Source organism: Dermacentor silvarum, chromosome 6 (assembly GCF_013339745.2).
Source record: "Dermacentor silvarum isolate Dsil-2018 chromosome 6, BIME_Dsil_1.4, whole genome shotgun sequence".
NCBI lineage: Eukaryota > Metazoa > Arthropoda > Arachnida > Ixodida > Ixodidae > Dermacentor > Dermacentor silvarum.
Window position 1 is genome coordinate 169,465,857 of NC_051159.1, and position 14,543 is coordinate 169,480,399.

The window sequence follows — 14,543 nt, forward strand, 5'->3', positions numbered from 1 at the left end:
CACTCTTCGCTTCTGAAAGACTGAAGCGAGAGCTAGGGAAGCTGAAACCAAGTGTCGCAGAAGAGAACATGCCGAGTTTAGACTGAGGGAAGCCGAGAGTTCGCGTAGGCGAAGAAATGAAGATCCGGAGGCTCGCGAACGTGGCCGGTTGAATTCATCGCGATACTACGCAGAAAAATTATGCGTGGCTCTGCTATCGCAAACACCAGAGACAAGCGGAGATGGCGGAAGCCCAGCAAAAATTATAGTATATAAGTGTGTGGTTTGCTGCTACTTTACTCGGCTTGCCCCAGCTCTGCTAGTCTCTGGTGTTTGCGATAGCAGAGCCACGCATAATCTTTTATAAGTGCTGTTTGCATGAAATAGAAGAAAAAGCTGATACCATCCATAATGTCAACCTCTCATGCACAGGCATTTAATAAAAGAACATCCCATCTCCCAGATAATCCAGAAGAAAACATAAGTGATATTAAATACTTGTCAAGACTGGTGTAGTGTCAGGATGTTATGGCTGAGACTAGAGTGATAACCTCCCATGAAGCAAGAAAATCCAAATATCAACAGAGAACATTGTACTTACGATTCTTGAAGGGTCGACATAGGGCATACCATTTGATGCTAATATTTGAGCCAGCAGTGAAATCGTAGTGTGATTCGCTATGTCAATAAATTTAATCAAGCAACAAACAGCAGGTGAACACAAATTTTAATAGGACGTTGCGTTCACAATGCTCATTTCGTTCCAACGATGTTGCAGATATATCTCTTAAGTGCCAACAAATGATGTGATGAGTTAACATTTTTTAAATGAGCGAGGTGAACCTGATGGCTAGAGCTCGTGCGAGCGCGTTTCCACGTTATTTAATTTCCCTGAGAGCAGTGCTAATTAATAGTGAGGGGTACCAGTGCTTATATTAGCTGTCTATAATACAAACGAAAAAATTTTGCTTCCTGAAGCGTGTCTATGTTTCGGGTTCATGTGTTTGGCGAAAATGCATGGCACTATGTAAACATGTCAAACTAATCCAACTTTGATGTCGTTACTTTTCTGTGCTCAAGAAATAACAAGAAAGGTGTCTATGTCTAGAAGTGCTGCTTATACAAATTCAAAATGTGTGACACACACAGACTGATACATAAGCAAGAATATGAGCGGCAAAGTGATCGCTACAACAAAATTTGGTCTTCAGCAAGCGCTGCATTTTTATCCCACCCTGGTAAGACCAATGACGCTTGCAGAGAAATATTGCTGGTGGTGCCCACGCATGACGGTTAGATAAATAAAAGCATTCAGTGTGCAAAGTATATGCTTGAGAGATAAGAAGATCACAGACAACTTATGTTGCAATGTGCCCAGCTAACCTTTTCACATATGTGTACAGTGTCATGCCACTACATGCGATGCATGTCCACGGCACAAAACGCACTGGCTGGAGAGCACAAGTGGTTGGCTACGGAACAAAAGAAGCGGTATTTTCCTAGAGCTGCTGAGCTCCGGCTGTTTTCTTTTCTTGCATTGGTGACATTAGCATGCAAGCCTTACTTTGAAACCCGAAGTAACGATAGGATTTCATCGTTTAATGCATTGACTGCAACTAGCAACCATGAAAAGACGCACCGGACAAGGACGACAGAGCTCAATGTCATAGATTATCACAGAGACATCACACCTGTAACTTGTTTACGAGTAGATTCCAAACACCTCAACTACAACATATACTGAAAGTCGGCTGTTCAGGCTGTTGAAGATGCCATTGACTTGCGCCCAGTCGTTCTTATCTGGCGTGTCCTTTCGTGGATGCTAGCTGTACCACGCGCATTACAAGATCAACGAACACCACCCAACGAAATTTCTCGTTATAGTAAACGATAGGACTTCACTTGCCTGGTCCCCAATGCAGTGCTCGCATCAAGTTCATTCGTTTATTAACTGCACACAGGTGGGACGGTAGGCTACATTAGAACCGGCTATCTCAATACACACTTGGGAAATTGTAACGACCCATTTACGTACACATTATTATTGTACTCTAGACAAGCGGACTAGATGCTGGGCTCGCAGCATGAAGTTAAACGTGAACAAAAAAAAAAAAAAAATCGAGCACACTTATACGAACGGCTATACTTCAGAGTGTGGAGTTGTGTCACTGTTTAGCTTAGTGAGCTGCGAAATCTTCCTGTAATTGCGCAACTTCACACTCGGGCATCAACTGGGACAGTGTGACCGTACCCGGGGCAACGCGAAATAGGAAAGGCGCGTGTCCTACTTATTGTTTCTCTCATGCTTTGATTTATACCAAATGTAAATTTTAGTGCGAGCATGTGTCATTGGCATTGCGTTTTGAACTTTTATACTTTCAAGCTCATGTGGAAGAAAATATTTTAACTTCTTGAATTTATCGTTACATATCTAACGCTCCGACCTTCTCGTAATGAGATCGCCAATAGCGCACACTCATTTGTGATCTCACGTTTACAGCAAGACTGTTGCAGTTTCTTACGCGAAAACAAGATGACATTCCGACACATAACTTCCGAAGTACGCCAACTGGCTTTCTGTGTAACACGCTCATGATTTAAAGATTAGGCGCATCCAGAAATGTGTAAATAAGAATCTGTAATCATTGATGTAAGGAAAAGGCACCGGACATTCGTAAAACCCTTTTAGACGTTGCCGGGAAGGTAGCTTTTTAGGCAGAACCACAATATGTCTGCCGCTGGATACGCACCCGTCTCATAATTCTCGTATGGATTTCGTATATGTAACCATTATATCACAGTCGAACACTCAGCCCTAATAATACGAGCAAGTTCAAAATTTTAGACATTGAATTGAGCGCACGTCGTGGATAGCACGGTAACAGAATAGCAATGAATAGCTAACAACGATAAAGATAGCCATTCATGACTTTTGAGAAGCAAAACAATAACAATTAAGGTGTTGTCAAAGACAAGTCTTCTCTCAAAGACAAATAAAATTGTGTCACACTCGATGCGCTGCATTATACATGAACAGGAAATATGAGACTTTTCAACTGCATATAGGTGAACTTTTAAAGAGTGACATTTCCTGGATGTGTCGAAATTCTTAACACACTGCAATATTTTGTTTTCTTGTTATGTACATGATAACTATGTAAATATATCTGCACTATTATTGTAAATATTTCTATATAATCTCTGACAGGTACATAACATATATATTTATATATATATAATTTGGAATGACCTCTGACTGGAGATGTCATTCAGATGCAATCACACCAATGTACGCATACCATTGAAACCTCTCCAGTCAGAGCCCACTCGTCAGCTATCACAATAATGCAAAGGTATTTGCTATGGCCATCGATCCTGGGCTGTAGCAGGCCTTATGGAACACATCTTCATTCGTAAGGACGCACCTTGCCCCAAAATTCACATGCAGGCTGAAGCAAACGCTTCTTGACCACGTTTCCCTCCCGACGAAGGTCTAGGTACTGCTCTTCTTCATTGAACTTCGGCCAGGTGGTGTTGTCGAGGACTTTTGGCACTCTGGAAGACATAAAAAGATAGACAATACAAACATGGTAATCCTGTAAATATCGAGCAGTTATTTTTTTTCTTCAAGACGCTTAAAGTGATAAGCATCGCAACTTGTGGCACGCCACGCTGTCTACAAATGTTGCTGCAAATGCGCCCACGACGCTGTCGGTGGAAGACGATAAAGTGTGTGGAGTGTGGAATAAGATAGTGCGTGTGGAACGAAGATGCGTCAGGTGAAAATCATGCGCAAGGTTTTCTACATGCGCACGCGACATGTACACGAAGACACAAGGCTCAATTGTTGCGTTTATTAATACACAAAAATGAGTTTAGCTGCATAGCCATATATAGAGAAAATGACATTATCAAGCAGCTGAGGCTAACCTGGTGGCTAAATTGGTTCATATATATGCAGCATAATAATAGGAATTCATGGCGATCGCTGGAGGTTTCGTAAAAAACGTGCAACTTACGATAACATGTAAATGATTTGTAAATAACTAGAGAAATGACGACTGTTTGGAAGTGCAAATTGTATTTTAAACTAGGCCTTAATTTTTCGACAGGAAAAACTAAAGTAAAAGTAGGTGCATTTCTGTAGATAATGTCCTTACAGTGGCACGATGGGCGGTACTGAGATAAAAGTGTTGTCTCAGCCTAAAATGGCTTATGAAACAGTCTAGAAAGCTGAGGAGAATAAGCACAAGTTGGTCAGGTGTTTTGTCCTGCTATTTGCGTATGTGCGATGCTTCCTCATACTAAACATGTTGCTCATACGACATGCAATATGCATGCATGTCATACGACATGCATTCGCTTTTATGCTGAGGGGTTCAATTGTGGTTGAATACGCTCACGCGAGACAAATACATGAAAACCCTAGGTTATGCATCTAAGTATCGAGACATTTATGCATACTGCTACATTGACAATTGTAGTTCATCGATAATTCCACGAAATTCATGCGTTATTGAAAATAGGTCAGTGGATAGCTACACTTAAGGTATCACTGAAGGGCATTGACAAAGAACATATTTCCAGCGTATTGCCCGCTACCGTCGCATGGCGTTGGTATGTCCATTTCACTCTGCGAGGTTATCAGGCAGTACACTGGCCACCTGTATTCCTCTGGGCTTATCCTACTGACGAGCAAATGCCATGACTTATGACATCAGCGTGGTTATCACGAAGAGTGCAATGAACTCGTTAACACCAGGTGATGCCATGCCGCGTAGTGTGCCGGAAATGCGTTGTATCTGGTTCCCGCTTAAAAGTTAACTAAAAAGATGCGCAGCGTATTAGTGCAATGTGGCATTGTTTTCACAAAATTTACCATTTCAACCAGTTGCCGGAACGTCAGTAAATTAAAACGAAGCCTTACCCTGTGTGACTGAAGGTGGACAATATGTGTATGAAGTTTTCTGTGGCCTTGATGTCATCTTTGGTGGCGTTCTTAGCCAGTTTGAGACCGGAGCCAAGGCTGAAGAAGATGTCGTCTCCGTGCGTTGGTCGCGTCCACTCCGGCCAGTCAACAAAGGAAGCCTGCTGCGACCACTGGTACATGAAAACCGTCCTATCTGTGCGGAGGAACCTCTTGGCAAAACCCAGCGTCGGACAGCCGAACTGCATGTCTCCGATTAGCGAGGAACCAATGTAGACGGGCTCTCTGCCTTGGGTAGCATTCACGCCATCGAAGTAGTACTTGATGATAGGGTCCGGGTCGACCTCCATGGTCGAAGTGATGAGAGCTTTGATGAGGAATATCATCTCTCCGCTCGTCACGTCTTCGATGGAGTTCATGTCGCGAAGCTTGTTGAAAAGGAAGTAGAGGAAAAGGTCGCCTTCTGATTCGCAGATGCCGGCCAGGAGCTCATCGGCGTTGACTATTCCACGTTTGAGTGCAGCCGTAGGTTTTTCGGGCAGCATCTCCTCGCCGAAAACGGGGAAGAACGAATCCAAGCCGCCAGCGTTGAAGCTATCTGTGGCGTTCAAAATGTCCATGAAAGGCTTAGACTTGATGCACTTGATAACGTCTTCAGCGCTGTTTTTGGCCTCACCTCCGTCGCAACCTAGCGCTCTGCTAAGCATGTAAGCTCTGAAGAGCCCCTGCTTCTGATCGCTCACCACAGCGGCGGTGAATGGGCTGCCGCTCTGCATTACAGCACGCTTGAACAGACCCTTGCTCTTGGGCGATATCAACTGCATGCCAACTGCAATGGAGCCGGCGCTTTCGCCCATCAGCGTCACCCTGGACGGGTCACCACCGAATGCGCGGATGTTGTTCCTGACCCACTTGAGCGCTAAGAGCTGGTCGTAGAGCCCCATGTTTCCCGGAGCGTCTTCGATATCCATGTAGAGAAATCCGAAGGCGCCCAGCCTGTAACCGACCGCGACGGTGATGACGTTTCCTCTCACTGCCAGCTCAGATGTGTCCATGGCTCCGATAGATATGCCGCCGTAGGAGAAGCCACCGCCTGGCAGGTAGACGATCACGGGTAGCAAGCTGGAGTCGTTCCTGTTCGGAACGAACACGTTCATGTATAGGCAATCTTCCGACACAGGATCCGAGGCCTTAATGAGAAAGAAATTGTTGATTCGAACGGGCATCTGAGGGCAGAGTGGTGGCTGCGAGGTAGCGTTGTAAACGCCCTCCCACGGCATCTTCGGCACTGGTTTTTTGAAGCGAAGCTCTCCAACCGGGGGCTCCGCGAAGGGAACGCCTAGGTAGGCACGCACTGACCCTGTCGTCGTGGGAACATCGACACCCCGCACAGCACCAGTGATGGTCTGAACAACGTCGTCACTTGATTCTTGAGCACCGATGGCTGTCAAGGAGGCTAATATAAAGCCCACCAACAGCATGGTGGCCCTCATGCTGCAAGAATGATTACATTAGAAATCGTTATTTGCATGAATGAAAGGAGATCCACATAAATGCGCTGGCAAGAAGAAAACGCCCCTACGTACACAAGACATTTACGACACACACAGACACTAAAAGCACTGACACCAGAAGAAACTAGCTGACAGGTATTGAAGGTGAAGATACTTTTAAAATAAAGAGTGCCGAACCCCGCGAAAAACACTATGCAAGTATATTGTGAGGAGCTTAGAATTTTTTATGGCGCCAGTGTAGGACGAAAAAATAAACAGAACCGCGAACAGATCAGTGTGTGGTTGGCCGACATGTTTGCGGTCATGTAGTCGGGTGTCATTTCTGGCCAGTTATATTGAAGCTCGCTCACATGCCGTGTTATTAATGGAAGGCTTCCGGAATCTGGACCAGTACATCACACAGGTATGGTAAATCTGAGTGCTGTGTTATCGACCGTGCATGCGTTACTCATTATATATATTTCTCAGTCCTGAATAGTATGCGCTGTCATGCTGCGTAACGCCTACAATGGGTTTGTGTAATTTCTTACACACAAACTCTTGCATACTTTGCGGCTGCTTTAGAATGATGACAAGACGCCATACATTGAATTCTCATTTATTTTTCCTTGATAACTTGATTTCTCGTTTCTTTCTTTTTATTTTGGCATTACAGGATAAAGGAATTAGCCAAGCTGTGTGCTGTTAAATAGTGCTCCTTAAACGACAGAAAGCTCCTAAGATTCTATCAACTGAGCTTTTTTGTCCATTCTTGGTTTGCTGTAGCTGTGTCGAAACCTGGGAACCAAATTATGAGACACCCTTTTGTAGCAAGCATATCAATAAAAATGGTCATAAGCAAACGTAGGTTGAGCCGTCCTGCCATGCACTTAGCATAATCACTGAAGACCAGTGTCACTTTTCAAGAAAGAAGAAAACATACACTGGAAATACGTCCCCGTTAAATATCTAAATGGATCTACGTAGAAGCTAAGGCGGCAAGCGTAATAACTGCAACAAAGGTCGGCACGGTAGCCGAATCTCGCAAAAAGAGCTAAAGTTAGTCGTTGGTCATAAAAAGAAATGAGCATTTGGGAATACTGAGCCGTGTTTGATTTAACGGTTTTAAAGATTGTAATACAAACTAAAGGCCTTGTGCTATTCGTCCCATCATATCAGTACAGCTGATTTCTTGTGTGCCACATGTTTCCGAGGTCTTGCTATGGACGTGACATTGGTGTACCCTGTCTTGTGTTTCACGAAACTAGTACGTAGGCGGCTGTGCGCAAGTTAAACTTTTCAGCGACAGATGTACCTGTCCCCTTGGTGGTGCCTGACTACTTGGAATCTCTAATACATAGCGTGGCAAAGCTGCAATGGCAAAGCGCGGACATATTAAGAAAATACAGTGCCGAAAGGCCTACCACGAGAGACGGCTGGCAAAGATATTGCACATTGCGGTAAAGTATTAGGGAAATCTAAGGTAGGCTGACCACGCACTAAGAAAGCTACGAATATTCACACATATCCAAGAAAGTATCTGCCCGCTTATTCATTCAGATAAGCTTATTGCCATATAGGTGACTCTTGTCGATTCTTCATCAGACAGTCACATCACCTCCCAGGTAATGGATTTTACACCGATGTACTTGGAGACATTTATGTTGTGACGACCGTGAAGCAACCGAGGCGGCAGCTGTTTGCATTGAGCAGGGTGGGCGTTACACATATGGTGGACTTTGCTACCTGCGTGACGACAGGACTTGGTCCTTTACCGCAACACTTACGGTGTTTGGCAATAGTCGAAGACCTTAGGGGCGAGGCACGTATTCCTGCCCACGACCTTCGATTTATATGTCCTGTACACGGCGAATGGTTAATTTTTCGACCTTTAATGCCAAGCAATATTCGGACCTATATCCTAGTTTCTTCTTACGGTGGGTGGGATAGTATGATTTGATTCTCACCGAATAAGTTGTACCTGTGAGCGCCACTGTGTTCTGTGTGATCAAACAATAAATCCTGAAATGAAACCTGTAGATGTAATGTCGACTTCAATAGGTGCATCTAAATAACACAGACCTCTTAATCGAATAGTGCATGATATTCAACGGCGTCTTTTATTTTAGTTTATTTCTTACATTTCGAATGTGCTATTCTTGTGCAACTAGGTGTGTGCCAATTCTCCCTTCAGAATGGATATGTGTCACTGTGAAACAAGAGGTCTAAAATCCGTAAATGCATACTTAGAGGGACACTAAAGAGAGCAATGATTTCACCTGTATCAGCAAATGTCTCTTCTACAATACCACAAACACCACTCTTACGACGAGAAGATGCTTTGGTAAGCCAGAAAAGGGGCAAAAACTAAACATGGGTGGCGCCACCCCCTTGAAATTTCCGCACCAGCTCGCCGTGACGTCAGGAATTTTGACGGCGTCTGGTGAGTCTTACGCATTTCTTTATCGGTAAAAACGAACTACAATGTGTTCTAAAGGAGCTACGGATTGGACATGGTGAATTTCGGGAACCTTTACTGAGTCTACGCAGTTCCAACCCCCCCCCCCCCACACACACACACAAAGACACACACACAAAATGTATACACTGAAATCCGTGACCTCACACTGACGTACCGGCGTGGGGGTTTTAACGCGAAATTAAAAAAAAGTAGAACTTTGACCTTCATTTGCTCTACTAGTGATCAACCTATTATCGCGAGATGAACGACAGTAGAGTTTTCAAACACTACTTTATCAGTCTATATTGATTTAGTGTTTTGCTTTAATGTCCCTTTAAAGATGTGTCGTACTTGTCTTACATACGCATCTCACCACCACTCTTCCCTCGACACGCCACACGAGCGCCAGCGAGATTTTCGTGCGCAGCCGCTGGAACCAGCTGGAAAGGCACCATTTAGCTGTGGAAATAGTTCGTGGTCCATGGTCGTGCCCAGACAAACAAATACATGCTGTCGCAACTATTCGTGACTTACCGATAGAGAGGGACTTTATGCAGTCTCCTTGAAAGACGATCTATCGTGAATGTACTCAGTATTGGACTTTGTACACGTTTATGTTTTACGCTGTACTTTATGCTGTGAACCTGAACTATCTTTGTTCGTTTTTTAGTTTTCACTGTGTATTGCTTTTTACGCCGTGACTGTGCTGATACTGTTTTGTCAACGCACGCTGTGACTGGACGTTCGCATGTCGCCGATACAGCACGCTCTGACTATATATAATGCAGCAGGCTACGCCTGAGTTAAGTGATGCTCAATTCTTCCCCTGTATTTTCTTACTGTTTGTTTTTCTTTTTATTTTGTTTGTTTCGTTTTTTACTACATTCCTTAGTCGCAGGAGCTTGTTTTTGATGAGTGGGATAGTCGGCGCTTCGGCGGCCTATGCTTCCACGGTGTCATCAGTTAATAAAAATTAACAAGCAACATATATTGGCGACTTATCGCAAATCACTCTTCCCGCTTGTCGTATTTCAGACAACGAAAAGGACGCCAAACACCAAGGAAAAGACAGACGAAAGGAAAGGGCACCCTTTCCTTTCGCCTGTCCTTTCCTTGGTCTTTTGCCGTCTTTTCGTTGTTTGAAGCGGGTACCAACCAGCCCAACAAGTTTTATTAAGTCATATTTTCCATGTGTAACTTTTGTTCTCGTCTTGTTTGCGCTGAAAACATTCGATCATACATCGCATTCGCCCTCATGACATCTTTGCGTCCGAGACTCACGCTGCGCATTCGCATGATTTGGCATTTGAATTTCGGCATAACTTGTGAACGGTGTGCTGCCCAAACATAAGTACTGCCAGAGATGCAAGAGTATTATAGTGTTGAATCGCACCTGTGCGATGCAACACTATAACACTTCCTCGCCGGAATACAACAAATAAGTCATCATGCCCCTGCCGCCGTCATACTATTGTCGTCACCATGATTGTCACACACACACACGACCCCTTGTGCTCTCCTCACACGAACTTGTTTGTCCATCTGGTTACGCTTTGTTGAAGCCCAGATTATGCTGGGTAACCAGCTAACTGCAAAATGTTCCATGTAACACCGATTTCCACAGTGCGTGAGGCCTACACAATTTTTTTCCTTTACTGCTGGTTCACAGTTTGCAATTACCATTTCGTGGTGTGCGAAATTCTTCCAATATTGCTTTCACCCACAAAAACAAACTCTTTGCTCCGCCTGCGAGACACGCTTGAATGTCGTAATTCTCTGAGTCAGAGTAAGGCCTATATAAATGATTTCAAAGCATAACTTGAAAAGCATCACTGGAAAAAAATTCAGAGTTGGGCGTCTAGGCTGAAGCTGATTACTTGCGCTGGACTGCTGTCGATTTTTTTTTTTGGGGGGGGGGGGATTCAAATTGACGTTCAGTAGATTTGAAAGATTCGTCATAAGAGAGTGGATTCCCACTTCGAAAGGGCTCAGACTGAAGCGGGAAAGCTCATCATGCTTACTAGCAAACCTTAGGTTTTCTGATAAGCAACTAGCCCCTGGCATTGCAATAATACGGTTACGGCGCAACCGAGAGTGGCGCCAGTCAGAAGAAGACGATTTGACGTGTGGTGGTGCATTCGGTCTCGACAGCCATCTTGTTTATGTATCGTTGCTGCTCTTGTATACATATATTGTAAATACATATTTATCTGTGACTTCCGCATCGTAACAAATTGGTGGAGGTGCGGGGTAACCACTAGAGACAACAACGGAGCTCGGCAGTGGTCGTCACCTCGGACGGAACAACATGATGGATGAAACAGGACCCGAAATGGCGCGGGCCACATCAATGCCTACAACCCCGACGGTTGTCCTGGCTCAGCCGCGGGATCCAGGAACGTTCTGCGGCACCGACTACCTTGACCTAGAAGATTGGATCGCCACGTATGAGCATGTAAGTGCCCACAACCAATGAGACCCGACGATTATGGTGGCTAACTTCGTGTCCTACCTACAAGGCACGCCGAAGGTCTGGTATGATAACCATAAGGAAGAACTTAACGACTGCGACACCTGCAAGCAGAAGCTGAGGGACTTTTTCGGCCGTCGCGCCGGGCGGTAGAGTGCCGCTAAGAAAGAACTAGCGACCCGCTTCCTAATGTCCACAGAATCATACGTCTCTTACGTCCAGGACGTGCTGGCTTTGTGCCGTAGGACCGACCGCGATAAGGCTGAGTCAGACAAGGTTGGCCAAGTACTGAAGGGGATCGCTGATGATGCGTTCAACCTGCTCATGTACAAAAATTGTGAGACAGTACAGGGCATCATAAAATAGTCTCAGCGCCTTGAGCAGGCCAAGAGCCGCCGCATTGCAACGCCGTTCTCAGGTCTGCCGAACATAACTGCGACATCCTCTCGTGACGACAGGCTAGGAATGCAGCGACCGCCATCATCAAACGACCTGATGCGAATATTGCGGCAAGAACTTGAAGCCACGGCTCCTACAGCCCCCTTTTTCCTCCCCAGTGAGCCGGAGAACTTGCCTACAGTGCAATTTGTGCAGGCAATAGTTTGCACAGAACTCGTTAATCTTTGAGTTCATTCTGTATGTGAGGTTGCACGCTACCGCAATCCCGTCGAGTGGTGAGCTGCGGACGATCGGCCAATCTGTTTTGCCTGCCAGCGTATCGGTCACGTGCTCGCCATTGTAATAACCGCCCTATTTCCTCCCCTCGACGACCGCCACTCGCCAGTTATTATCACCCCGAACAGAGCCAGCGTCGTTACTGCAGGCTCCATTTCAACCGCAACAGCCAAACGAAGACGCTCGTGCGGTTTGGAACAGTCCCTCGTCGTCATTCCGACGTCACCATCGCATAGTAACAATATTATTTAGTTGCAACCGTATGAGAAAAAAGAAAGAAAAAAATCAGTAAATGAAGAAAAGGAAAGCATGTGAAAAATTAATTGTCCTGTTTTAATTGAAATGTACGAATAATAAGACAAAGCGAAATTAACGTGAACGAAAATACAACTTGCCGCAGGCGCGAGCTGAATGCACATACTACGATTACGCGCGCAATGCATTACTCATTAAGCTACTGCTGCGGCCATCTTCTTGACCATCTTCCTGAGTAGTTGTGTATGCGTACAAAACTAATTCAAGGAGTGTTAACCAGCGCCCCTTACGACAACGGTGGCGGATGTGGATGTTCCAGGTCCGCCCGTGGATGTGAAACATTCTTATGTACCGCAATTGGAGGTTGTGCCCGCCGATATGGAACATAGCAGCGGATGACGATGTCACGGTATATCTGGTGACGCTCTAGATACGACTCCAGACGTGTCAGCGCCATCCTGTCCCTCACCATACCTAGGCCTGGGCAATTTGGTGACAAGATGCCATTTCTAGGGTTGATTTGTCTGGTTTGAGCAGTGGGACGAGTCCACTCTCACGCCATGAACTGTCATATACGTACAGCATAACACGTCGGGCTGTTTGGCCGAGGTTGCCAGGAGCCACGTATGTAATCCCATCAGGCCCAGGCCATGAGGATGGTTCGCACTAAGCCAGCGCCACTTGCGACTCCTTGGTTTAAAACATTCTCCATACGAGGTTCCCACGAGATTGAAGCGCCACGCAGGTGCGGCGCGGTAAACGAGGACAGTTGTCCGGCAAGTTTTGAACAGAAGTCCTCCGCTACATCAATCTTTCGGTGACTTCGGTGTAGAGCCCAGGTATACTTCACGGAGTGGCATTGTTGTTCAGAGCAATTCGAAGTCACCCAGAACGATGGTACAAGAGCACCAAATTGTATATTAACTCAAGGAAAGTGCATTGCATACTTAGGATGACCGACATAATACGGTACAAGTCAAAAAGAATTATATTGATTCCAGCAAAACCACATAAAAATGTGGTTCGCGGTGCAAGACGCATTTTATCTGCCAGTCGTCGCACGCTGGTGACGCGGTACCGCACTCCATACGGAATTTGTGGTTAGTGCTGAGCAAATATCTAGGTATACAGCGTAATATTTATCTCAGATAACCATCTCTGCCGCGTAGAGGGTGCTGACGAGCGTTTGGTGAGAGGGGAGTCGCACGTTCTGCGAGATCACGACTTCGTCGCATGCAGGTGCGTCGAGACGTCGGCGTGGGGCGGGTAGGGGTACGTGCCGTTTCGACCGCCAGCGCGCTTAATTTAGCGTCATTGTTGTTACTGGAGGAAGGAGGAAGGAAGTGTAGGCGGAGCGGGCCCGGTGGTGGCTTGTTTCCGGATGCAGTGACGCACGGTGCCAGTTCGTACGGAGAGGGGAAGCGAGCCTCGGCGCATTTCAAAAATACATCGGACCTAAATCGGACCCGTTCGGAGGGAGGCAACCTGGCCAGCCGAAAGGACAAAGCCGAAGCGGCCAAACTCTTCCGCTTCATTCCGCACGATTACCATCGGGCGGAACACGACTCCTTGCTCGCGATGAAGTGGTGTCGGCAAAACGATACTCGGTGATCGCGCTGACTTAGAATGCGACCGACTTTTCCGGGAGCTAAGAAACCGACGGCACTACCATCTATGCAGGATTCTTACTTAATCGGCTTACTTTTTGACTGGCTGTCATGTAAACTAACTTATCTCTTTATGAGCGTAGATGCTCGTAATTTGAATCGACAACTTATTGAAATAATAAAGGAGTCTTTGTCTCCAATTGGTAGCGATGGCTACGTGTTTTTACTTAATAAGTAATATTATGAAGCCACAAAGCAAGAAAGTAAAGACTGTAGCACTAAAAAGAAAATGATTAAGTCTGCTGGCTTTCTTATGCACAATTTATATAGTATGAGAATGAAATAATGGTGCCCTAAGGCCTTGGTTGCCACAACCGTGGCAGAAACAGTAGCATTAATCCTCAATATTGTTTTCTTTTTTTTTACTTGTAAGTCATTGAAAACAGGCTCCACGTGGGACACAAAGAATAGATTAACTATTCGTGATCTCAACGTAATAATATGGGATATAAGAAGCTTCAGTTTATGTACATGGGAAGTTAAACTCTCACAGTCAAGAATTTGACGATAACCTGTTTAAGAAAAAAATTGAAGTTAGCTACTCTGATGTTTCGGAATCACTCACTCCTGATTCACACGACAACACAAACGCACAATTAACAGGACGGACAGCAGC

General features: G+C 45.4%; 1 protein-coding gene across 2 annotated transcripts in view; it reads right to left on the minus strand.

Annotated features, from left to right (window-relative positions):
- LOC119456382 (acetylcholinesterase-like) overlaps positions 1-14,543 on the minus strand; it is a 228,478-nt gene that overhangs the window by 7,722 nt on the left and 206,213 nt on the right. For both annotated transcript variants that reach the window (XM_037718104.2, XM_049669801.1), the window contains 2 exons: positions 4,907-6,400; positions 3,405-3,534 (listed from right to left, as the gene is read on the minus strand). In XM_037718104.2, coding sequence (XP_037574032.1) covers positions 3,405-3,534; positions 4,907-6,399 — 1,623 coding nt within the window. In that variant the 5' untranslated portion in view covers position 6,400. The remainder of the gene's footprint in view (positions 1-3,404; positions 3,535-4,906; positions 6,401-14,543) is intronic.